Here is a 27,776-nt window from a genome sequence, read left to right as displayed (position 1 = left end):
GAAAGTGGAAGGAAAAGAGTGGTTAATTTATGTGTGTGCTGTGCTGTACTTAATCACTCAGTCATATCCGACTCTGCGACCTCATGGACTGTAGCATACCATGCTCTTCTGTCCATGGGGATTCTCCAGGCCAGAATGCGGGAGTGGGTTGCCATGTCCTCCTCCAGTAATATATACATAAACATGGTCATATCAAAATAAGAGAAATACTCATAATTATTATAGTTCTTATTTACAAAGTTGGTCACATGGTCATAGAAGTGACCAATTTTTTAACTTCCTTTTTCATAATCCACCCCCACCTCATTGGCCCCTACCAACATGTTTTGCTTCAAACAGCTAGTTTCTTCAGATTTTCAGATCTTGAGTTAAATGGCATCTCCTCAACAAGGTCTCTTCCCCATTTAAAGTCAATAACCTCACACTTTTTTTCTCATAGCATTAACATTTTTATTTCTTTTGTTTTCACTTGTTTCTTATTTCTTCATGACTCTCAAAATATTAGTTTTAATGAATGAACAAATGAATTCCTCACCACAAAATCTACCACTTACATCCTACCAATCAACAGGTCCTATTAGTTTTCATTCCTGATATCTTTCAAATCGATTCCTTTCTTTATAGTTATCAACATCAGTTTTTATCTGACATCTTGATATCAGATATCTAGCTTCTCCTCACTCCACTTAGTGCTACATACTATATTCAATACTTACTGGAAAGAACTGATTCTGTATTTTTCTTTATATTTTGACTACCTAGCATAGTAGGCACACCATAATGCAAAGTAGGAATTCAACAATTATCTGTAGATGAATAATAATAATAATGATATGCTGCTGCTGCTACTGCTAAGTCGCTTCAGTCATGTCCAACTCTGTGCGACCCCACAGACGGCAGCCCACCAGGCTCCCCCATCCCTGGGATTCTCCAGGCAAGAACACTAAGGAATGCTATATAAGAAATCAAGCTTCCCCGGTGCCTCACTGGGAGTAAAAATCCATCTGCAATGCAGGAGATGCAGGTTCGATCCCTGGATCAGGAAATCCCCTGGAGGGCATGACAACCCACTCCAGTATTCTTGCCTGGAGGCTCCCATGGACAGAGGAGCCTGGCAGGCTACAGTCCATAGGGTCACAAAGACACAACTGAAGCAACTGAGCAGGCATGCATGCATATAAGAAATGTATTAACTCAGTCTCTAGTCTCTTTATCTTATAATTCAACATTCTAAAAATGAAAATTCATAGACAAACTTATTTTGAACTTTCAGATGTCTGCTCTTTCAAAAATGCTATGTATTTGATCTCTAATAAAGTAAGATTTAATTGTAAATGGAATGAGAATTGCTTATTGCCTAAAAGAGTGTGTTTGCATAGATTTTAAGAGTTTAAAATAGTATCAACATGACTAAATGGAGAGAAATAGTATAAATGAAAAATATACAAATAATGTATACTTTAATCAATTTTGTATTGACTGAATAATATTCTACAGTGCATCTGGATAATATATGAGTGCTGCTGCTACTGCTAAGTCACTTCAGTCACGTCCAACTCTGTGCAACCCCATAGACGGCAGCCTACCAGGCTTCCCCGTCCCTGGGATTCTCTAGGCAAGAACACTGGAGTGGGTTGCCATTTCCTTCTCCAGTGCATGAAAGTGAAAAGTGAAAGTGAAGTAGCTCAGTCATGTCCGACTCTTATTGGACTGCAGCCACCATGGACTGCAGCCCAGCAGACTCCTCCATCCATGGGATTTTCCAGGCAAGAGTACTAGAATGGGGTGCCATTGTCTTCTCCAACATGAGTGCTAGGAGAGGCATAAACAATAGACAGAACAGCAGCAAGTATTTGGGGTTTGAGAGTAAAAGATCAAAAATAATGGCCTATTTTCATTTCTTTTTTTTGTATTATTATTTTTTTAACTTTACAATATTGTATTGGTTTTGCCATATATAAACATGAATCCACCACAGGTATACACATGTTCCCCATCCTGAGCCCTCCTCCCTCCTCCCTCCTCGTACCATCCCTCCGGGTCATTCCAGTGCACCAGCCCCTAGCTTCCAGTATCGTGCATTGAACCTGGACTGGCAACTCATTTCATATATGGTATTATACATGTTTCAATGCCATTCTCCCAAATCATCCCACCCTCTCCCTCTCCCACAGAGTCCAACAGACTGTTCTATACATCTGTGTCTCTTTTGCTGTCTCATATACAGGGTTATTGTTACCATCTTTCTAAATTCCATATATATGCGTTAGTATACTGTATTGGTGTTTTTCCTTCTGGCTTACTTCACTCTGTATAATAGGCTCCAGTTTCATCCACCTCATTAGAACTGATTCAAATGTATTCTTTTTAATGGCTGAGGAATACTCCATTGTGTATATGTACCACAGCTTTCTTATCCATTCATCTGATGGACATCTAGGTTGCTTCCATGTCCTGGCTATTATAAACAGTGCTGCAATGAACATTGGGGTACACGTGTCTCTTTCAATTCTGGTTTCCTTGATGTGTATGCCCAGCAGGGGGATTGCTGGGTCATATGGCAGTTCTATTTCCAGTTTTTAAGGAATCTCCACACTGTTCTCCATAGTGGCTGTACTAGTTTGCATTCCCACCAACAGTGTAAGAGGGTTCCCTTTTCTCCACACCCTCTCCAGCATTTATTGCTTGTAGACTTTTGGATAGCAGCCATTCTGACTGGCATGAAATAGTACCTCATAGTGGTTTTGATTTGCATTTCTCTGATAACGAGTGATGTTGAGCATCTTTTCATGTGTTTGTTAGCCATCTGTATGTCTTTGGAGAAATGTCTATTTAGTTCTTTGGCCCATTTTTTCATTGGGTCATTTATTTTTCTGGAATTGAGCTGCAGGAGTTGCTTGTATGTTTTTGAGATTAATTGTCAGTTGCTTCATTTGCTATTATTTTCTCCCATTCTGAAGGCTGTCTTTTCACCTTGCTTATAGTTTCCTTTGTTGTGCAGAAGCTTTTAAGTTTAATTAGGTCCCATTTGTTTATTTTTGCTTTTATTTCCACAATTCTGGGAGGTGGGTCATAGAGGATCCTGCTGTGATGTGTGTCGGAAAGTGTTTTGCCTATGTTTTCCTCTAGGAGTTTTATAGTTTCTGGTTTTACGTTTAGATCTTTAATCCATTTTGAGTTTGTTTTTGTGTATGGTGTTAGAAAGTGTTCTAGTTTCATTCTTTTACAAGTGGCTGACCAGTTTTCCCAGCACCACTTGTTAAAGATATTGTCTTTAATCCATTGTATATTTTTGCCTCCTTTGTCAAAGATAAGGTGTCCATAGGAGTGTGGATTTATCTCTGGGCTTTCTATTTTGTTCCATTGATCTATATTTCTGTCTTTGTGCCAGTACCATACTGTCTTGATGACTGTGGCTTTGTAGTAGAGCCTGAAGTCAGGTAGGTTGATTCCTCCAGTTCCATTCTTCTTTCTCAAGATTGCTTTGGCTATTCAAGGTTTTTTGTATTTCCATACACATTGTGAAATTATTTGTTCTAGCCCTGTGAAGAATACCGTTGGTAGCTTGATAGGGATTGCATTGAATCTATAAATTGCTTTGGGTAGTATACTCATTTTCACTATATTGATTCTTCCAATCCATGAACATGGTATATTTCTCCATCTATTAGTGTCCTCTTTGATTTCTTTCACCAGTGTTTTATAGTTTTCTATATATAGGTCTTTAGTTTCTTTAGGTAGATATATTCCTAAGTATTTTATTCTTTTAGTTGCAATGGTGAATGGAATTGTTTCCTTAATTTCCCTTTCTATTTTCTCATTATTAGTGTATAGGAATGCAAGGGATTTCTGTGTGTTGATTTTATATCCTGAAACTTTACTATATTCATTGATTAGTTCTAGTAATTTTCTGGTGGAGTCTTTAGGGTTTTCTGTATAGAGGATCATGTCATCTGCAAACAGTGAGGGTTTTACTTCTTCTTTTCCAATTTGGATTCCTTTTATTTCTTTTTCTTCTCTGATTGCTGTGGCCAAAACTTCCAAAACTATGTTGAATAGTAATGGTGAAAGTGGGCACCCTTGTCTTGTCCCTGACTTTAGGGGAAATGCTTTCAATTTTTCACCATTGAGGATAATGTTTGCTGTAGGTTTTTCATATATAGCTTTTATTATGTTGAGATATGTTCCTCTATTCCTGCTTTCTGGAGAGTTTTTATCATAAATGGATGTTGAATTTTGTCAAAGGCTTCCTCTGCATCTATTGAGATAATCATATGGTTTTTATTTTTCAATTTGTTAATGTGGTGTATTACATTGATTGATTTGCAGATATTGAAGAATCCTTGCATCCCTTGGGTAAAGCCCACTTGGTCATGGTGTATGATCTTTTTAATGTGTTGTTGGATTCTGATTGCTAGAATTTTGTTAAGGATTTTTGCATCTATGTTCATCAGTGATATTGGCCTGTAGTTCTTTTTGTGGCATCTTTGTCAGGTTTTGGTATTAGGGTGATGGTGGCCTTGTAGAATGAGTTTGGAAGTTTACCTTCCCTGAAATTTTCTGGAAGAGTTTGTTAGCTCTTCTCTAAATTTTTGGTAGAATTCAGCTGTGAAGCTGTCTGGACCTGGGCTTTTGTTTGCTGGAAGATTTCTGATTACAGTTTCAATTTCCGTGCTTGTGATGGGTCTATTAAGATTTTCTATTTCTTTTTGGTTCGTTTCTGTTTTCCAGTTTTGGAAAGTTGTACTTTTCTAAGAATTTGTCCATTTCTTCCACGTTGTCCATTTTATTGGCATATAATTGCTGATAGTAGTCTCTTATGATCCTTTGTATTTGTGTGTTGTCTGTTGTGATCTCTCCATTTTCATTTCTAATTTTATTGATTTGATTTTTCTCCCTTTGTTTCTTGATGAGTCTGGCTAATGGTTTGTCAATTTTATTTATTCTTTCAAAGAACCAGCTTTTGGCTTTGTTGATTTTTGCTATGGTCTCTTTTGTTTCTTTTGCATTTATTTCTGCCCTAATTTTTAAGATTTCTTTCCTTCTAGTAACCCTGGGGTTCTTCATTTCTTCCTTTTCTAGTTGCTTTAGGTGTAGAGTTAGGTTATTTATTTGACTTGTTTCTTGAGGTATGCCTGTATTGCTATGAACTTTCCCCTTAGGACTGCTTTTACAGTGTCCCACAGGTTTTGGGTTGTTGTGTTTTCATTTTCATTTGTTTCTATGCAAATTTTGATTTCTTTTTTTTATTTCTTCTGTGATTTGCTGGTTATTCAGCAGCGTGTTGTTCAGCCTCCATATGTTGGAATTTTTAATAGTTTTTCTCCTGTAATTGAGATCTAATCTTACTGCATTGTGGTCAGAAAAGATGCTTGGAATGATTTCAATTTTTTTGAATTTACCAAGGCTAGATTTATGGCCCAGGATGTGATCTATCCTGGAGAAGGTTCCGTGTGTGCTTGAGAAAAAAATGAAATTCATTGTTTTGGGGTGAAATGTCCTATAGATATCAATTATGTCTAACTGGTCTATTGTATCATTTAAAGTTTGTGTTTCCTTGTTAATTTTCTGTTTAGTTGATCTATCCATAGGTGTGAGTGGGGTATTAAAGTCTCCCACTATTATTGTGTTATTGTTAATTTCCCCTTTCATACTTGTTAGCATTTGTCTTACATATTGAGGTGCTCCTATGTTGGGTGCATATATAACTGTTATATCTTCTTCTTGGATTGATCCTTTGATCATTATGTAGTGACCTTCTTTGTCTCTCTTCACAGCCTTTGTTTTAAAGTCTATTTTATCTGATATGAGTGTTGCTACTCCTGCTTTCTTTTGGTCTCTATTTGCATGGAAAATCTTTTTCCAGCCCTTCACTTTCAGTCTGTATGTGTCCCCTGTTTTGAGTTGGGTCTCTTGTAGACAACATATGTAGGGGTCTTGTTTTTCTATCCATTCAGCCAGTCTTTGTCTTTTGGTTGGGGGATTCAACACATTTATGTTTAAGGTAATTATTGATAAGTATGACCCCGTTGCCATTTACTTTATTGGTTTGGGTTCGAGAAGAAAGGTATCACTAAATGCTAAGTACAATGTGTGGTATATAGTAGTAGTAGAGCACATTTATACTGACTGCCTATTGCTTAATTTATAATAGTGAATGAGATTTTTATAAATTCAAAGTTTCAAGTTGCCTTACTTAAAGAACAGTCAAAGGATAGCAGAATATTAACTCTTAAAACTGATTATAGGGGGTGGATATAGATTGTCATATCTTAAAAATCACTAAGATGATAAATGTCCTTACTAATAAATAGTACACCCTAAATAAACGTAAAGAGCTGGGTTGAAATGACCTTTAGAAATTATTTCCTGCTTGTATTTCTAGAAACATATTACTTTGTTACTGTTCTACTTTTAACCTCAAACCTCAAAAACTAAAGGTCAAGACTGAATAAATCAGGAGAAAAATAAAAGGTCTTTTATATCTATCGTCAATAAAGAGTATGTATGTGAATGTAAAAGTCTTTTTTCAGCCTTGGCATGACTCCAAGAAAACCCAAATGCTGAGGTCTGTTTCAGTCCTAGCATTCCTCTGTTCCTCTCACAGACAGACCACAGAAAGATGAACAAAGTCAACAAGTTCCATTAATCAAAATGCTGGTCAAGGTCCATGTTTAAACACACCCCTAGGCACCGTGGCTTCAGATTTCTGAAAGGCTATGTCAGAATGATAGGATAACCTGGAAGTTCAACATTCTCTTCCTAAGGCAATTCCCTGACTGCTTCTGGATTCAGTGCTACCCTAGTTGTCCCCCAGGCATCAGTCAGAGCTAAAGGTCCTTACATCCCACACCCTCAAGACTGGAATGAATCATATGACCAGCTTTTGGTTGGGGGTAAAGTGGTGGTGATAAAGCATTAACAGGCTCACATATCAGCTCTCCTAAGTAATATTTACACTTAAATTTTAACAAATCCTTCCATGTCTTGATCCCATGGATTATGCATTGAATGAGTGGCCGTAACAGCCACAATGACTAATTACTAAGGATGTTCTTGAGAAAGGTTCCAAGCTACCCACACATTCTATGAGGTAGGCTATTTCAGGGGGAAAGTACAATAGTTAGATGACTGATGAGTGATAGATGGATAGGTAGACAGATGGTAAGCAATTCCAAAGCACTGCTGAAAACTAAATAGTTTAAGTTATAAACAAAAAAATGTTCATGGTGCTTGAATTCTTCAGTGATTATTTTTTTAGTGCTCATAATATCTCATTGATATCCTAATATATGACTTATAAAATTTTAATTAATATTTTAAAAACCATTATGGTCTTTATTAAACAATAATTTGTAATCTTTTGCCAAAAGTATTAAAAACTTGGGTTTTATGACATTTGTTTTTCTTATTTTCATCTAGAAGTAATTCAAAGCTTTTGTTCAATTGACAGAGAATAAGGTATTCATATAAATTGGGTCAAAATGAAAAGTGATATTGACAAGAACTTAGGTTCTGTCCCCAAATCATGATAAATTCTCTTTATTCAAAAACACTGAGTGTCTCCCTTTATAGGCCATGATCCAAAATTCTTAGCTATGTCTTTAATGCCTCCAATATTTTATCCTCAAATTACTCATTAATCCTTACCTTCAACCATGACTAAACACAGGTTTCTATCCTGGAAAATAGAATATGCTCAAATTAAAAAATGAGAGAATGAATGTCATAAGCACAGTGAAAGCTCCCTGTCCCCAGAAAGTACCATGAGAATTCCCACCTCAGAGACATTCACATACACTGTTCTCCTCTATCTTCTCCTTTCCTCTTCTCCAATCTAAACTCTGCAAAGCTCTTCCATTTGCTTGAGTGATCTCTCCATCTCTAAACCAGATAAATTTCATTATTCATTTGGCAATCACTTTCTGTCTTGTGGATGTGACTTTTGTAAATTAATAATTATTATAGAGACCAACTATGTTCCGGGCAATATACTAGATACTCTAATACTCAAAATAGCTCGAGATATGTGTTAACATCCCTTTTTTATTGATAAAGAAAGTGAAGATTCAAAGAGTTTAAAAAAACACTTGCCAAAGTCAGCCAGCTAGTGAATGGCAGAGTGAGGATTTAAAACTAGGCTCCAAATATCACAAGCTTTCCACCATGGCATTCTGCTTCATTTTGTCCATTGATTTCATTCATTTATTGAAACAGAGGATATCATTCTCTTAATCCAATGAGAACTCACTGAGACATGCAGGCCTTGTGAGAGGTCACTGCAAAAGGAGAAGCCAAAGACCACAAGCTTGTGGGTGGGGGCTGGGAAAAAGAGGAAAATAGGATGACACCGGGGCTTCTGGCTTCAGTATTGGTTACGATGCCTTTAAACAACAGCATGAATTAGGAAGAGGAGTGGGTTTTGTAAAGGAGAGGACATTCTTTTGTGAGCATCCTGAGTAAAGTACCCATTACTTCCATATGGAGTTGCCCAGAGGCAGGGAAACAGTGGTTAAAAGCATGGTCTTTGGTGTCAACCAGCCTTGGTCTTGAATCTGAGCTCCACCACTTCTTAGATTCATGTCTTGGGACAAATTACTTCACCTCTGAGGGTTTGTTTCTCATATGTAAAACAGGAATAATACCTACCACAAAGAGCTGTTAGAAAGACAGAATTAAATTCATATAACTAGCAGAAAGTTGATGTATAGCACACAGGGAGGCCAGTCTGGTGCTCTGTGATGACCTGGAGGGGTGGGATTGGGGGGACAGGAAGGCTCAAGAGGGAGGGATATATATATTGTTATAATTGATATACATTGAGGTACAGCAGAAACCATCACAATATTGTAAAACAATTATCCTCCAATTAAAAAAACAATTCATATAAAATGGCTAATATGTCTGGCATATACGTACTCATTATATGTTATTACAATTATACAGATGATTAAAGTAAGTGTGACCCTGGAGTGGGAGACATCTGAGCTGGAGAATGAATGGAGGTGTCATTGGTGTAGGAGCAGTGGTTGAAGGCATAAGAATCAATGAAACAGGCAAGTCGTTGAAGCAGAGATCACAACTCGAATGCCCCATGGCCAGAAAGTGAGTGAAGTGAGTTGGTGTAAGCATATTTGCACACAGAATGAACTGGGGGGACTCTAGAGAAATGGAGAGTGCATAGTTTCTCTAAAGAGGGAGGCTGCTACCCAGACTGAGATGATTTCTGTCATGTCAAAATTGGGCCCAGCATCACCAGATCTTCTGTTTTGCATTGTTTTGTCAAAACAAGTCAAAAATTTCCCAGTGTTTAAGTGTTGGTGACTAAATTCAAACTTAATAAGTAAACTGAACACATACATAAGCTAGATTGTGGCTTGTCAGCTGCCAGATTGTGACCCCCATTGTGTAGAGAAAGAGGGCTGAGGATGGAGCTCTATAGAGCATTATCACAAAAGAGATAGGCAGAGAAAGAGGAGGGGTAAAAGGAGATCAGACAGGCAGAGAACAGAGATGGAAAGAGTGGCCTGGAAAGAGGTTAATTCAAAGAAAGTCAAGGAAGAGGAGCATTCAGGAAGAAGAGGAGTTAACACCATCGCAGGTGGCACAGGGATCACTGTGACCAGACTGTGCACACAAACTCATTAAGAGCTGGGACCTCTGCTTAAGACTGCAGATGCAATGACTTTGAAGGAGAGGGGATGTAATACTCACGGAGATCATCCCAGACTTAGAAACAAGACAAGCAGTACTGAGGGAAAGGGTAACAGTAAATAGAATTCTATTTGAATCCACCTCTTGAACCAGGAAGAGGAGCCCTGAGAACTTATGGTGAATACGTTTTCAAAAGCAAAGGCGGAGTCTGGCAGGTCAACCATCCCTTGGATATAATTCCAATGGCTGAAACTGGAGGCAGATAGGAAACCAGAAAGTTTGCCCTGTCCTCCCCTATTCCGGGAATTAGCTGATCAGAACATGGAAAGGAAGAAAAAGATAAATAAAAACTCTCAACACTCTAATCAGTAGTGAATTCTAAGATCTTTTATTTGTTTCCATGTAAATATCAATATTATTATTAGCTATATTATTAATATTAATATTAACACTCTCTGAGAGCCAGGAGAGCACTAAATACAAAACTATGATTTAAAATAGGGGACCTGCCCGATATGCTTAAGAACAAATTATGATTTGAATCAAGACTGGAATCCTTTCAGTCATTCCCTAAACAGAAAGTCACTAAGTAACAACTGGCAACTGTTCTCAAAGGAATCGGGGCCTCCCCAATGGTTCAGCGGGCAAAGAATCCGCCTGCAATGCAGAAGACACAGGAGACCTCGGTTTGATCCCGGGTTGGGAAGATTCCCTGGAGAATGAAATGGCAACCCATTTCAGTATTCTTGCCTTGAATATTCCATGGATAGAAGAGCCTGGCGGGCTACAGCCCATGGGGTTGCAAACAGTCAGACACGACAGCATGCATGCATGCTCACAGAAATCACCAAAAATGCTGAGGGAAAATACTAGGTTGTCGAGAAAAAAAAAAATTATTCCACACATTAAAAGAGATTATACATCTTGACTCACAGCGACCAGTACATAGGAATTTACTATGTACATTCACATTTAGCTTTATGAGCATAAGATTCTAAAATGATCATTCATTTTAGAGACAAGAGAAAAAAGCAGGATCCCAAAATAGGAAATTAGTTGTCCAGGGTCCAGGGTCCTGTGGCCAGTTAGCAACAGAGTCAAAATTAGAATTCCAATCTCCTGACTTTTCATTTACACAAAACTCCACTGTTTTCAGAAAAAGGTTTATTATCCCTTTGATTGAATGATTTAAATGGGACACATGTACTTTGATGGGTGGAAGCTGGAAGAAGTGTCCCTGTGTTGCTGAAGGAGGCCAGCATGGGAGAAGCAGGCCATGTGTACCTAAAAGGAGGGGGCACCTGTGAGGAGAGGCCATAGCACAAAAGACAGCCAACTCACAAAACAATTAAGCTTTGGCCTGGAATGCATATGTCCAGAAAAAATACAGTCAGAAACTCTAAACTTAAAAAACATGTATTTTCTTAAATATTATCTACAGTGATAAACATGTACTTATTAGCAACCACTCTGAATAACTTTGACTTTGCAGAACAGTCAATAACAAACAAGTAGACACACACACACACACACATTTAAATCCTCTAAGTAGTCAAGACATGTATCATAGAACAATTCATGTCGGGGACCTCCCTGGCAGTCCAATGGTTAGGACTTGGCACTTTCACTGATGTGGGCCTGGGTTCAGTCCCTGGTTGGGGAAATAAGATCCTGTAAGCCATGCAGCACAGCCCAAGGGTGGGGGGACAATTCACCGAAAGCAATTTTTTGAAACTAGCAAGGTGGTACCTGAGCACAAGATGTGGGGCTGAGTATGTATCTCAGCATTAGGCATGCGTTACACTGCCTCTCTGTGGCAAACGTGATTTCCTCCCCAGACTATTCAAATGTCCACTGACTTATCCTGAGAGGTGCGGTTTCACTGCACTCCGGTGTGATAAAGATAACCCTCACAATAAATTATCTCACTCTCCCAGCTTAGAAAAGTCTCATCAGCTTTCCTTAAATCACTGATTAGGTTTTTCAAGCATCACACCCCCGAGACGGTTCTTTGAAGGTAAATTTCTATCAAGAATATTTGGAGGCTGGGAGAGCAAAATGGAGAAAACAAGGGGGAAAAAAAAAGCCCAGAGCGGAGTATTACTTAGCCAGCTATCTTCATCAAGTCCTGACAGCTGTTGATGAGGTGATTTTCCTTTTGAATTCCTCCACATGAGACAGAGATTGGGGCACTATGCAGACTACAACAAATCTCACCTTGGAGAGGCACCTCTGCTTGCAAGCAGTCAGTCCACTGGCTTTGGCAGATTCAAAACCCCTCTCCCTGGTCTTCTTCATTTTGACAGTGTCAGATGACAAATGGTAGTCAAGTGTCTTTTTCAATAATGAAAGTTTATTACGATAATTTCCTGACCAAAGGAACAACATCTTGAGGAAGAGGCACCTTTTTTCTCACTCTGGCGGAGGTGCCTAACAGGCTTGAGGCAATCTTGAGGGATGAGGAGGGTTAGGTGATTTAGAAGATACAGGATAAATACATAAAGTTAATTGGTATGTAAAAATAAGTTTTAAATATCCCTGAGTGGGGGTAGGAGTGATCTGCTTCTGGTCACATCTCACGTGGCCAAATATGAGGGCTGAGCTGGGACAACACCTCCACTCCCAAGGAAGAATCAGGGTCCTGTCCACCCCCAGTGTGGCCTTCATGCTGGTTCCTGGCTTGGGTGCAGCCATCAGGTCCTCAGTAGACACAGAATCCACCAGGATTTTGATGAATGAGAATCAACTCCCCACCATTCACCTGGATGTCTTCACAGGAGGCATTCTGAGTGGTCATATTCAGGTAGACTTTGTCCTTAAAACGCAGATAGGCCACTGTGACAGAGTCAACAATTTTGACCATGTTCAGGGAGAAGAGAGGTTCCCGACCCTTCCGGTACAGAAGCCTGAGGCTGAGTTCCTGGGAGAAGTAGCCCTTCAGAGAGATGAGATAGAACCCATCACAGGTGATGATGATTGAGTTGTTCTGCACCTTCATGGTTCCATCCGCGTCTGGGGATGTGATGATGAAACCGTTCTCATTCTCACACTCTAAGGAGGGTAGGGTAAAAGAAAAAAAAAACAAAGAATGACTCCTTAACTCAGCATTAAGCAACAATCATCCAATATGTCTAGAAACATATGAAGAGAAAATGATAAGGACAGATTTTGAAAAGAATAAAAGAAGAGAAGACTATGTTTCTACATGAGGGTTGGAATCCACTTTCCCTGTGGAATGGAAAAGGCAAAGCTAATACTAGTAGCCAAGAGAGTTTCAGAGGGGGCTGGGATTCAAGAGTGGAAAGATTACAGCAACTGGCAGTTGTCACAACACACCTGTGGCAGGAAATGGACTCTCAAGGTTTCCCTGATTTTTTCAAAATCAGGAGGTATTGGCAACTTCAGTGCTGCCTTCTTTGTTCAATGGATTGATTAGGGCAAAGGGTGGTGGAAGTGCCTCTTGCCTGGGTCCTGCACACCCCGTCCACACAAAGTAATCGCTTTAACTCTTTATCCTCTCTCCAGGCTTCCCTGGTGGCTCAGATGGTAAAGAATCTGCCTGCAACACAGGAGACCTGGGTTTGATCCCTCGGTTGGGAAGATCCTCTGGAGAAGGGAATGGCTACCCATTCCAGTATTCTTGCCTGGAGAATTCCACGGACAGAGGAGCCTGATGGGCTACAGTCCATTGGGTTGCAAAGAGTTGGACACAACAGAGTGAATAACACTTTCACTTTTCTTTTATTCTTCTCTCCATGTCACCATGAAATGAAAATTCTTCACATGCCCTGGCAACTAGACTTCCCAACAACATGTATTACTGGCCTTCGTCAACAATCACTTAAGCTTAGTTATGCTTCAATACTAAGTAAAGCTTAGTCTGTGGGTTCAGGTTCTGATATAAGAGCTCAAGAACATAGACTTATTTCTCCCTTCTACCTTTTTATTGTCAGTTTTTACTGGAAGGTGCCTTGGGAATAGTGGTTGCCACAGGAAAAAGAAAAGGAAGAGCAGCAGAACACAGAATGATAACTTTAACAGCTTTGTGTGGGGCCATTTCAAGCATAAATCAAAAACTAAATGTCTTCCATTTCCATGGCAGCCTCAGTATCACCTGGAATGGTCAAGTAACGACACTTCAAAATCTCCACTCTGGACCATGTCCCTCGGTGATAAGAAAGAGTAAGTTCCCACTGCTGGGCACAATTCAGTAATTCTTGCTGTGAATCAAGTCCCTGAGAAATACTTTGAATTGAAAACGAGGATCACTTATAGAAGGCAAGATATACTTTCCTTTGGCTCAAGAGGACTTAATAAATGAATATCCATACATAAACCACTGGTGGTTGTCCTAGTATTAATCTTGGATCCAAATAATGTTCTCTTGTTAGAGTTATCACATTGCCTTTAAGTCCCCCAACTCTCATTAAGGTAAAATTTTGTCCTGTAATAGAATTACTGGGGAATGACATATCTTACAGCCAGACAGACTTGTAAGAAGCCTTCGTTTTCTTACCTAAAAAAAGTGAGAGTAATTTCTACTCAAAGGGTTCCTAGGAGGATTAAGTGAGGAATATAATGTAATCTGTATAGTGACAAGCACTTATCTGTTAACTAATTACTCCCCTTTTCTTCTTTGACCTTAATGAAAATAATATGCAGGCCCCAAAAATTTCAGGATTTAATGTTTCCCTAAGAAAATGGAGAGATCTTATGTTCTAGGGGAAATTAAGAAGCTGGAGAGAAGATTCTTTTAAAACTATGAACCAACTAAACTTTTGACAATACTTACTGGTAAATTGTACTCTGATACTCTGGATTGGAGGGTACTGAGATGGCACCTAAAGAAAGAAAAAGGATATATTTTTAGGGAAAAAAAATGAACAAGTAGAATTGACGAGTCACATCCATCCTATGAAGCAGAAATGCAGCAGGTAAAGGGACTGACTTGAGAAGAGACTTGCCTTTTTCTATGTGAGTTAGACGCAGCCTTCCGCCTGCCCCCATTGCTTTTCTGTAACATTTCATAAGGTAAGTTAGGAGTCTTCTGCTCTTTCATGCAAGCATCTAAGTAAGATCTGTCCTCACTTGCCAAACTCTTCCTTGGTATATTATTTTGGCTCCCTGAGCCCCAATTTCCCATTTTAGATAATAGAGCACTTAAAAGTTATCTTGTTAAGAAACCCATTCAGTCATAGAGATTCTTCATGGACAAGGTTGTGACCAGTCAATCCTTCATGGTCACAGACTCCCAGAATGGACTAGGAGTGAAGTCTGGGAGCCTCCTGGCTGCTCTCTTTTTCACTGTAAAACAGGATTAAGAGTGTCCTACCTTCAGGGCCCACAGGCAATAAAAACTCTTCAAACCCTTCAGAGATGAGTAGATCTGTGTGTAAATTTTTTAAATGTTGGATCTTTCTCTACTCTTTAGTCGTGTGTAAAACCTAACTTGAACTCGAAAGCAAGAAAGAAGTAAAGCAACAAAGAAAGAAAAGTTAATAGATAAAACATCTGTGGAAATTTGGTGGTTAAAAGAACAAACTTCAATATGGGGCAAACTCCAAAATATATTAAGTGAAAAAAGCCAAAGCAAAGGGGAGAATAAAGTACATTTCCATTTGTGTTCAAAGAAAAAAAAGTTTTTGTGAGGGCACAGAATTTATCTAGAAGAATAAAGCGCTGCCTCTGGAGAAAGGAACTAGAAGCCTGAGGACAGGAGTGGGAGGCACATGTATTTTCCATGGCTTACTTTCTTGTATTTTTAAAATTTTACATTACCTACTAAGAAGGGAAATAGAAACTAACAAACAAACAGAAAAACCTACCACCTATTGTGCCTGCAGAGAACAGCAGCTCCTCCCACCAGGTTATTTTTGGCAAGATGTCCGGATCAAAGGTCTGGGGAGGAATTTGTTTTCATGCTCTGGGGTGTGGAGTCCCTGCTTCCCACTTTTCTGGCACACTCATAGCAGCAGTCAAACGGAGTCCACTGGGGCCTGCCCACGCGGATGAAGAATCCCCTACTTCCCTTGTACGTAAAGTCACAAGCCTCATCAAGCTGAAACCAACAGGCGGTGTAGGAAGAAGGGAGAGCCTGGCTGAGCCCTGCCAGTGGCTGGGCCCCTAGAGCAATATTAGTCAGTGGTGAGCACACAGAGAGGTGCTGACTCAGGACGACAGTCTTTGGCTCTCTCCCCTCTGTGGACTGTTTGTGAGACTGGACTAGTGTCCTTCATGCTTAAAGCGATGTTCTAGAAGAAGGCCTCTCAAAAGGTACATTACCCAAACACCATAATTCCCTGGGTAAATGAATGCCCCTACTGCTCTCCGGGCAGGCTGGTCTCTTGGCCACCTTGTTGAAGTTAGAAACAGCCTGTGCAGCTGCACAAAGAGCACAGCGCTCAGCATGCAGCAACCTGGTCCTAACACCAGCCAGGCAAGTACTCAGGCAAGTTGCATAACCTCTGGGTGTCAGTTTTTTCCATCTTTAGAAATTCCTCAAAGATCAGAGACATCCCTTTTACCACTGTTAACGATTTAAATTTTAAAAGTTGCAACCCTACACCAATTTCAATGAAAGAGAGAAACAGGAAGCCTCTTCATCCCAAATTTACGTCAAACTCTCTGACTTAAAAGTCCTCATGATCTGATTATTTGACTGACTGTGTAAACTTTCCGTAAGGTTCCTGCAAAACAATGACATTTCCCAATGTTCTGAAATACTGTGATGGAGAAGTCAGAGCGGTAATGATCAAGAAGACATTCTGAGACCAAGATGCTGACAGGCAGCAAGGAAAGTACATAGGACTTCCTGTTTTAGGTAGATTCACTTGACCCCAGGCTTCCTTTCCTCCTGAAGGTTACCCAGGATTAGAAATTCACATTTTCTCATCTTCCTAGCGTCAACACCACCAGGCCTTGGCCATTTTGTGAAATAAGATGATTCTTTCTCTTGTTCCATGACCTTCCACAACCTTGCCCTTCATCCTCCAAACCTGATTACTTCATGCTGACTACCCCACTGCCCAGAAATACCCCCACAGTGCCCACTTCAAGGCCTTCTATGGCCTGGTGCCAACCTCCTTGTCAAGCATTACTGCTACCTATATCCTTTCTGTGCTTTATGCTCTAATCAACTATTTCCTCTAATCCTTTAAATAAAGCCTGGTAGGACAAAACAAGAGGGTGCAGGCCTGGAAATAAAATTTTGTTCAAATTGTAACTTCTCTAGTTCTGTTGAATTTGGATGTTATATACCACTTCTGAGCTTTAGCTTTCACGTCTGTAAAAATAAGGAATATTATTATTGGAATGCTCAAGGAGATGACTGTAAAGCTCAAATAAGTTAACATATGTGAAAATACTCAGGAGTTTGCCTGGCACGTGGTAAGCATTAAAAAAATACTTGCTTCCTTTGTTCTCTCCACCAAGAATGTCCCTTCATCTATGTCTACCCATGAAAATATCAACTTCAAGGCCTAAATCAAATCCCTGGCTTCTGGTCTCCCATAGCAAGTACTTAAAAATTACTCTATTCACATGGATGTTTATAATAGCTTTGTTTCTTATTGTTAAAACTTGTCAAGGAAAAGCAATCAAGATATCCCTCTGTAGGTTGAATGGATAAACAGACTGTGATATATCCAAACAATGGAGTAACACTCAGTGTTAAAAAGAAATGAGCTTTCAAGCCACGGAAAGACATGGACACAGTTTAAATGTATATTACTAAATAAAAGAAGACAATCTGAAAAGACTACATAATGTATGATTTCAAATGTGTGATGTTTTGGAAAAGGCAAGACTACAGAGACAGTTCAAGAGCAGTGGTTGCCAGGGGTGAGGCAGGAGGGAGAGATGAATAGGTGAAGATAGAAGATTTTTAGAGCAGTGAAACTATTCTACACTATACTCTAATGGTGGGTACATGTTATTGTTCATTTGTTAAAATCCATAAAATGTATAATACCAAGAGTGAACCCTGATGTAAGAAAAAAACTTAAATCACTCTACTGATTTTCATTCTACCACCACCAGATACATGTCTCCTCTCCGCTGCAAGACTACCTAGCTGTGTGCTCTTGGGAAAATGTCATTACTTTGCTGACTTTTAGCTCCTTCATCTATAAAATGGAAAGAGTAAACCCAGTATCTCAGAAGGTTGTTGTGAATGAGATCACATACGTAAATTTTTAGCACCTGACCTGTAACACTGTAAGGAGCTGATAAATGTCAGCTATTATTCTTGGATGCTCATGGGAGACAAGATCCATGTCATGTTCTTAATTTAGCCTATATAACACTAATTTAGCTTTATATATGACTACAGAATGAGAGAACTAATAAAAAAGAAAGGAAGTACAACCAAATCCCTAAAATACCAGCTCTTTGTAGCCCAGAAGAACACCACAAAATGATTCTGGCTTTATAAGAAAAATTACCAGAAAAAAAAAATCAGATAATATTAATTTTACCCACAGGCATAGTTTTATATATATATATATATCAAGAAAATAAAAATCCTCATATCTTCACCAGATAATAGAAAAAAATGGACTATATCAAAGATCCCAAAGGACTTTCATGTAAGGACAAGCTACAGAACAAAGTTTCTTCAATCTGCAAAGTCTGAAGAGCTCATACTATCTTCAAAGGGGACTAGAAATTCTTGTAAGTCAGTACACCAGGATCAAAGTACAGTCCTGAAGTTTCAGTGAGATGGCCTCAGAAGCATGAGTATAAAAGAAGTCATCTTCCAACAGAACACTATTCTACAGATGAAGAAAATGAGACCCACAGAAGGAAAGGGATTCAACTCCAGCCCCCTGGAACCCAGAACAACTTTCATTGTTTCACACAACAACAGTTTTTCTTCTCCTCATGCAAATTTAAAGTGGAGGGAAATTTCTTTGAAGATTTTACTAATAGTCCATTCCTTGTGTCCACTTTAGTGCCAAGTTGGAGGAAGGAAGATGTGATCATGCACAGCAGATTGGCAGGGTGATGGTCTCATGATGAGCTCATCATGGGAATCCAAAAGTTTAGGCTTCCCTCCTAGGCTTGCGGGCTGTCATAAATAGAGCCAAGAACACAGAGTACTCAGAGGCAGCTGATACATGGGCTATCTGACCAACTGCCTGAGTAATGTGTATGCCCTGTCTAGGAGCAGCTGATGATGCAACTGAAGTTCAGCTGGTCCAGAGTTATCCTTTACATTAGAGTCACCTGGGAAATCTGTAAAAATGTGTAGACTTCCAGTTTATTCATAAAGATTCTGATTCAAAAGGTCTAGATGGACGCAGTAATCTCATTTTTACAAACACCCAAGGTTCAAGATTTGAGAATTACTACACTCTACTGTGAACTCCTAAAGGTCCAAATCCAGAAAATATATCTTCAACCATTCCCTTGGCAAAAATCATGCCTGTCCTAAAGCTGGTGCTCAACTATCAGTATTATTTAATAGTTGATTGAATAGATTAGATGATTGTCATATTACTGGTGACTTGAAATAGCATTGATAACTATTGAGTACCTACTATTTGGCAGATATTACATTCAACTCTAAGAACACAAAGGGAAAGAATACACAGTCCTTAGTTTTGACAAACTTGTATGTCAATTGGGGAGATAATTCCTCCACATAAAACCACTGGTAAAGACCAATAGGCAATTTATGCCACAAGGTTCCAGAGAACAGAAAAAACCACTGCAGGCTTTGGCAGCTCAAGGAGGAAAGATGTGGGCTTAGGCCTTGAAAGAGAAAGAGGACCCAGAGAATCCAAAGGCACTGCCTAGAGGAAGGGTCTAGAAATTAGACCATTTTTGGTATATTCAAGAAAAACGGTAAAAACTTACTCAGAACTTAAAACACGCCATGCAGTGCATTACTCTTTCTGAAACTCATTAACTTTTGCTTTCAAAATAATACCATTAAGCAGAAATAATAATTATTCATGTTTTATAGATAGAAAGAAATGAGAATCAGTGTTGTTAAGAACTTGCTCAGGAATAAACAGGTATTAACTTGAGTTTGATTGAACCTCAAGTTCATGATAACATCCTTTCTCTTTATTCTATTCTATCTTAAGAGTAAAAAACCCCTATGAAAACATTTTTCTGAGAGTTCAAGATTAATTTATTTTTAATTTTAAACTCTAAACAAGATTAAAAGATTAGGTTTTTGATAGTTGTCAAAATACTCAGATGTATCTCAAAGTATCTAAACATTCTTCAGAAAAGAGCTCTTTAGTCAACTCTCCAAGGTTGTTTGTATAGTTCAGGTTGACAAAGCCATTAGCTGGACTCTAATTAGACGCATCTGTTCTGGCAAGGGGCAGCAGGACAAATAAAGTAGGCAGCAAGTAGGTGATGCAAAGAAGAGTCAGAATAATGTCCTTTTTCCTGACCTCTCTCAGTACCTGAAACACTGAACTATCTGAGAACAAAGATGGGAAATGTCTGATATACAGCATTTATCCAGCAGCCTGTACCATGTTCCCCAAAAGGTGCTGCTTGCTTCATGAGCTCATCTCTAGAATGTGTGAATTTCTTATTCTGACTCACTGGGATGTGGCATGAGGCTGCCTTATACTCATGTGGCATTTGTCCTGGAGGGGGTGTATCTGTGGCAGGAGGGAATGATACTCATCAAATGTGAAACCAGGAAGTGGGCTCTGCATTCACTATGTGGGCCTTGCCCTTCCTCACTTGCTATCAGTCAAGATCCCAGGTTGGAGTGGGATGAGATGTGAGTCAGTGGAGGACAGTGCAGAAACAGATATGCGATGGGAATCGTGGTTCAGCATGCAACCTTCACAGGGATATGAATGTCTCCTCCCCCAGCAATGGGCTTCACGTCAATCAGAGAAGACCTGAGAGATTGTGAAAGCAAAGTCTTATAGGCTCTGAGGGTGTTTCTGAATGAGCCTCCGAAGAGGAAGATGGAATTTTCCATATTTACCCATTACAGTGGGTTGGGAAGGCAGACTCTTCTCCTGGTGGATTTAGTGTATACTCGATGGAAACTCCCTTACAAAGAGTAGGGCCCCGACTTCTGATCAGGAAAGTTCAGAATCCAACTCAGAGAAAGGAATAGAAATGAACAAAAACTGGTTATTTGACCAGTCTTCCATAATCAGGAGTTTATCCTCAAAGTGATATTTCTTAGACATGAAGATGTGTGACTTTGAAAATCATGTTGAATAAAGAGTCTATTAAGATGAAAGAACACAAAGAAAAGCCATTTTAAATGTCATTCGAGACTTTCTTTTCTCTATCACCACCCTTCACCATGGCTGCCAGCACCTTTTTGCTGTAATCCCTCTTTTTAAATTCTTACTATACTCTCTACTACACAGCCCATGTGATATTCTAATATAGCCCCCTCTCTCTAACCACTTGCATTTTTCTTGTCAAATTTATTTAGTAATGGCCAGCCTCTACTTACTGACCCTCTCCTCTCTATCTCAGAGAACAGGAACTGTGGTTTCACTGTCCCAAACGCTTAGCAATTAATGGATCGCTAAAAGGAGTATCAGGTATTCAGAAAAACAACCAAATGAACCAAAAGCATCCATGTGACATGAACGCACCTTCAAAATTTTGTGATTTGCAATTCTGCATATCCTCAAGGGGAAGATTTTCTTTTATCTGGGTTTCCCTTTCCACATTTGCTTGTAAATTCCTCAAGTACACTAACAGAGGGGTCTGCCAAAACATTTCTAAGAACTCCCATAGAATAGTGAATATAACAAAAAAAAAAGAAACAGACTCACAAATATAGAGAACAAAAAACTGGTTACCAGTGAGAGGAGAGGGAAGTAGGAACTGTAAAGTACAAACTACCATGTGTAAAATAAGCTACTAGCATGTACCGTACAATACAAGGAGTAAAACCAACATTTTATAATAACAATTAATGAAATACAATCTTTAAAAATTGTGAATCACTATCATACACCTGAAAAAACTTACATAATCTTGTACATTGACTATACCTCAATTTTAAAAAATTAAATTGAAAAAAAAGAAACAACTCCCTTCCTCACCTTGGGAATCAGGTAATTTTCAAAATATCCTAGTCTTTACCTTGGTGGCTCAGCAGTAAAGAATCTGCCTCCAATGCAGGAGACCTAGGTTGGATCCCTGGGTCGAGAAGATCCCCTGGAGGAAGGCACGGCAACCCACTCTAATACTCTCGCCTAGAGAATCCCATGGACAGAGGAGCCTGGCAGGCTGCAGTCCGTAGAGCTACACAGAGTCGGACACAACTGAAGCGACTCAGCAGCAGCAGCAGCAGCAAAGCAACTGGAAAAGTTGGCTTACAAGGTACCCACTGCATTATCATAAATCTTACAATGCCTTAAACATAATGGCATTTATAAATAAATGGTTACTGAGTCTCTTAGACTGTACCCTGACACTTGCTCTGTGCTATGCATAGTCACTCAGTCATGTACAACTCTTTGCAACCCCATGAACTGTACCCCATTAGGCTCCTCTGTCCATGGAAAATCTCCAGGCAAAAATACTGGAGTGGGTTGCCATGCCCTCTTCCAGGGGACACTAGCCAAAACCATATGTGGCTCGAGGTTTTTTTTAAACTGCCCCATTCATCCTTGAGTACAAAGGGGATAGCACAATTATTATGATCAGTATCTTTCTATCTGAAGTTACTCATTCCCCATCTCATTGGCCGTATAAAAGAGTAGGCACTGTTGCCTTGGAAAGGCAACCTAGTAGAAATGGACCAGGCATTGGGCTGGGAATGGAACACTCAGGTCTGGTCGTAAGCCAGAACAAGTCCTTCCTTTTCTCAGTTTTGAATTTCCTTATTTTTATGTCCTCATTTTTTAACTCTCAATTAAGATGGTTGAATAAGCAGAGTGGAATGGGGACTATCTAAGGACTTTTTCAATACCAGAGATTAGGAAAATCATAACATTCAAAAGAAAAAAACCAAACTATTGGTGGATAAGAAGATCGTTTGAACCCAAGATCTTTTCAACACAATAATACACGATAATAAATCCCTCAGCCGTAACAAAAGAACAGGTTTTCTCCCCAAGTGGCTCCCTCTGATAGTTAATAAAGAATCATGAGTATCTTTTGTATTGTTTATGCAATGAGGCTCTTAGCCTCATTTGCAGTAAAGCTAAATAATCCTCAAGCTACATTATGGTGTGAACTAAGACTGGTGACTAGTAAAAATCATCACAGAACAGCAGTGGAGCGATGATGGTGGTGGCAATAACAATAATGATAATGACATTTTAAACTAAAGCCTTCCTGCTAAATAATGGAAGAGAAATGAAGCACCTGATGCAAAAATCAAAGTATGCTCGCTTTATAATCCCAATCAAGAAACTAGCTATTGAATCTAGCCCTCTGTGAAATTCTTACTGAAGAGCTGTATTCAACTAGGTTACCCAGTACTATCAAGCCAGGGAACGCTTAGGATTGCTGGGAGCCCTCAGAAGCTAGAAAGAGGCACAGAAGGATCCTGGAGGATTCTTCCCTATGGCCTTCAGACACAGCAGGGTACTGCTGACACACTGACTTTGAATACTTATCCTCCAAAACTGTGAAAGGTTACATTTCTTTTAAGCCACCAAATTTGCAGTGCCACCCTGGTTGAAAAGATATTTGCATATAGTGTAAAATCACACTTACAACATTAAAATAATTCTTCAAATCAGTCTGACAGAACTATAAAGGCCCATGGAGATTATATAGTCTCATCTCCTGTTTAAAAAAAAAAAGTAGAGCTTGGAGTGGATAAATGACTGAGCCAATGCCCCAATCCCAGTCCCCTTTCTCTTCTATGAATGAATCATACATGGCAATGATTTGTTTTATCATACTAACCTATAAGGTATCACACATTTGTTAAAGCTTCATTGATTGTGTTATTTGAATTTGTGGCAGGAGATTCTTTTTTTAAAAGAATCTTTCTCCCTTTGATTCCAGGTTATAAATCTTCCCCCAGTTTTTCTACATAAGCAATTAATGTCAGGAAAGGAAAAAATTTTAAAACAGCCAGGTAAAATGCTTACAGCTTAGAGCTACGGAGTCTTGGCCAGGTGTAATGGAAAGAGACAGGACTAGAATTTAAACCTAGTCCTGATTTATAACCAGACCTTCCTATATTGACCTAGACAAGTCTCTATGCCTCAGATTTCCTCATTGTAAAACTGCCTACGAATATCTATCACCATCCAAGGTCAGAGTGAAGAAGTAAGGACAATGCAGGGACAAGATCACAAAACCAGAGATGGTATTGCAAGTAGCACCAGGAGTGATGCCTGTCAACCTCTCCCTAAAAAGAGCTGGGTTTCCAGCCTTCATCATACCACATTCAGGGCCAGATTAAGAATTTTACAGGCCTTGGAAATTAAAAACATTAACCACCCAACACACTGCTAACTCAAAATATACTTTACATTACTGAGCAGTAAAACATGTCTTTTACGACTTCTTTTATAACCCAGTAAAGATTTTATAATTTCCCTTGGTGACTATTTTGATGCTTATAATTTTTTGCAATGTTAATTGTCATTTTCATTTTGATCTTAGGTTCTGTAGGCTCATGCTATGTGACCTACAGGACAGCCCAGCCGGAGGGTATATCATTTACACTCATCCCCCCAGATACCCACCTATATAACATCCTAGGAGTGAAGCTTTCTATCCATAGCCCTTATTCAATTAGTACTGGAAGAACTAAAGTTTGGGTCTACTTGCTGCTCTTTCTGTCAGAGTGTGTTCTTAACTAGCATTTTCAATGTCATCAAAGCGAGACAAATTTATACAAATTAATAACACATCAAACTTGCCTTACTTGGCAACCAAGTTATTAGAGAATTGGATGAACTACATTAATATAAGGGGAGCTGGAACCCATCTGGGCCATGTGTTCTAAGTGTGTCATTTTAGATTTCTGAGCCACTTTCAGACACTAACCTGATAATATTTTATATGCTCATAAATTCTCCCCTTCATTTTTACTTTGCTAATACAGCCATGGCCATCTTAATTAGACATCTAAATTCAAATAAACTAAAATTATTTCAAGGGGTTTTTCTTAATCTTAAAAATTACAGTAGGAAAGCCAAATTCATGAAGTTAAGGTTGACCCTACCTATGATATGCTTTCTGAGATCTGAGTTATGGCATTGCATGTGTGCTACAAGGTAAACATTTTAGTGGGTGTTATGCTTATAGAAGCATGTTTATAAATAATAGTAAATTTAACATTCACAAAGCTCTGTAACAGATTTGTTCCTCACAATAATCAAATTCCAGTTTTGGAGATGATTACATTGATACTTGGGGAATTTCAGGGAATTTACCCAGAGTCACAAAGCTAAAACACTGGACTGAATCTTCTAGTTCCTGATCCAATGTATTCTCTCCTATACCTCAATGACTTCCCTAAAATTTTGAGAAGATATGTTGCATTTTTTTATAAAAAGTGTTTTAATTCCTTCATTTAGCTACAAACAAAACACACAAGCCATGAGATATTGGGGAATCCAATTCCATCCCAACACTACCATATATTTTATCTGTGACTATGAGAAACAACCTTTCTACTTTGCTATTCAGCTGCTATCCTTTCATTTCCTAAATAGGAATAACAACACTGTACCTGCCTCCTGAGAAATCTGTATGCAGGTCAAGAAACAACAGTTAGAACCAGATGTGGAACAACAGACTGGTTCCAAATTGGGAAAGGAGTACATCAAAGCTGTATATTGTCACCCTGCATATTTAACTTATATGCAGAGTACACCATGAGAAATGCTGGACTGGATGAAGCACAAGCTGGAATCAAGATTGCCGGGAGAAATATCAATAACCTCAGATATGCAGATGACACCACCCTTATGGAAGAAAGCAAAGAAGAACTAAAGAGCCTCTTGATGAAAGTGAAAGAGGAGAGTGAAAAAGTTGGCTTAAAACTCAACATTCAGAAAATGAAGATCATGGTACCTGGTCCCATTACTTCATGGCAAACAGATGGGAAACAATGAAAACAGTGACAGATTTTTAACTTTTGGGGCTCCAAAATCACTGCAGATGGTGACTGTAGCCATGAAATTAAGACACTTGCTCCTTGGAAGAAAAGTTATGACCAACCTAGACAGCATATTAAAAAGCAGAGACATTACTTTGCCAACAAAGGCCCATCTAATCAAAGCTATGGTTTTTCCAGTAGTCATGTATGGATGTGAGAGTTGGACTATAAAGAAAGCTGAGTGCCAAAGAATTGATGCTTTTGAACTGTGGTGTTGAAGGAGACTCTTGAGAGTCCCTTGGACTGCAAGGAGATCAAACCAGTCCATCATAAAGGAAATTAGTCCTGAATATTCATTGGAAGGACTGATGCTAAAGCTGAAACTCCCAATAGTTTGGCCACCTGATGCGAATAACTGACTCATTTGAAAAGACCCTGATGCTGGGAAAGACTGAAGGCGGGAGGAGAAGGGGATGACATAGGATGAGATGGTTGGATGGCATCACCGACTCAATGGACGTGAGTTTGAGTAAACTCTGGGAGTTGGTGATAGACAGAGAAGTCTGGCGTGCTGCAGTCCCTGGGGTCACAAAGAGTCGGACACGACTGAGCGACTGAACTGAACTGAACTGAACTGAATACTGTACATGGCTCCCTCAACCTAAATGGTCCCAGAAGATTAACATTCATTAGCCATGAATGCAAAATTCCTGAAGTGGGTGGGAACCTGCGGGTTCTCTGAGAGTGAGGGATACAGAAATAATTTCTATTAAAAGAAACAGAATTGGAAGGGCAATGTGGTCAGGCATTAGGCAAGGCTAGGTCTACTCAGGGCTAGCAGCTAGGAGCTGATGTCAGAGGAATAGGGAGGTTATATTCCAAGGTCTATACCAAGAGCCTCTCTGCTCACTTTACATCTCTCCTCTGAGTCTGTGCATTTGTTTCTATTCATGTGTATATACTTGACATTTTCCAGCATGATTCCTGTCCAATCTCTGTCCTATTTTGGGTACTTGGGTCAGAACCGATATCTAAATTTTTCTTGTAGAAAATATCATCACTGCATAAACAGTGAACAATATTAGGTGCTCCTGATATTGTCCATCCTCTTACACATGGATGAGCACTTGGCTTCTTGAGAAAAGTGTTCTAATCTTAACTCCTCAGGAAAAAAAAAAAAAGAGTGGGTTCTCTTTAAAAGTTATTTGAGAACTGTTAGTTTTACTGTGGTGCCCCCTAGCGCTACGTGAGATGAGACACATTTTCTGTATTTGCCTGCATGTAGACCATGTAAGCGGAGAAGGCACTGGCGACCCACTCCAGTACTCTTGCCTGGAAAATCCCATGGATGGAGGAGCCTGGTGGGCTGCAGTCCCTGGGGTCGCAAAGAGTCTGACACGACTGAGCAACTTCACTTTCACTTTTCACTTTCATGCATCGGAGAAGGAAATGGCAACCCACTCCAGTGTTCTTGCCTGGAGAATCCCAGGGACGGGGGAGCCTGCTGGGCTGCCGTCTATGGGGTCGCACAGAGTTGGACACGACTGAAGTGACTTAGCAGCAGCAGCAGACCATGCAAAAGAAGTGAAATCTGGAGAAGCAACAACTTGGGTAATTTTTCCTGTATTTTCTTTTATACAGAATGGAATGCCGTTTGTTCCCTTAGCACACGTCACAAGACCCTTTGTGTCCTGTCTCCACCTAGATTTTCAACTTTATCTTCGTCCACTTTCTCCAATGAACACTCACCTGCAACCATTCTGAACAACTTGCCTTTTTACCTAGAAAGCCTTCTGCCCCTACCCAGCCACCATCATTCCTCTTGTCTATTTAAAGAATTTCTACTATTTTTTAAGACTTTTTGATGTGGATCATTTTTTGTCTCTACTGAATTTATTACAAGACTGTCTTTGCTTTATGTTTTGGTTTTTTGGCCCCAAGGTATGTGGGATCCTAGTTCCCCGACCAGGGATCAAACCTGCACCCGCTACATTGGGAGGCAAAGTCTTAACCACCGGACCACCAGGAAGTCCCTCTACTCCTAATATCAGCTGAAGCATCACCTCCTTCTCCAGCTTCTATCCTCCCTGAGTTTCTGTTT

The 27,776-nt window shown here is 39.4% G+C and overlaps 1 protein-coding gene across 4 annotated transcripts in view; it reads right to left on the bottom strand.

The window, feature by feature from the left end:
* The window catches only part of TNFSF4 (TNF superfamily member 4), a 32,386-nt gene that overhangs the window by 401 nt on the left and 4,209 nt on the right, over positions 1-27,776 (bottom strand). For 3 of the 4 annotated variants that reach the window (XM_005888157.2, XM_070384475.1, XM_070384476.1), the window contains exons 2-3: positions 14,447-14,495; positions 10,032-12,705 (exon numbers count right to left, since the gene is read on the bottom strand). In XM_005888157.2, the coding sequence (XP_005888219.2) occupies positions 12,356-12,705; positions 14,447-14,495 (399 nt within the window). In that variant the 3' untranslated portion in view covers positions 10,032-12,355. Of the gene's footprint in view, positions 1-10,031; positions 12,706-14,446; positions 14,496-27,776 lie in introns of those variants that run through there. The other variant, XR_011467151.1, reaches the window with a different exon arrangement.

Source organism: Bos mutus, chromosome 16, assembly GCF_027580195.1.
Source record: "Bos mutus isolate GX-2022 chromosome 16, NWIPB_WYAK_1.1, whole genome shotgun sequence".
In the NCBI taxonomy this organism is placed as follows: Eukaryota; Metazoa; Chordata; class Mammalia; order Artiodactyla; family Bovidae; genus Bos; species Bos mutus.
Note: the sequence above shows the minus strand (reverse complement) of the source record. Positions and strands in the feature narration are given on the sequence as shown.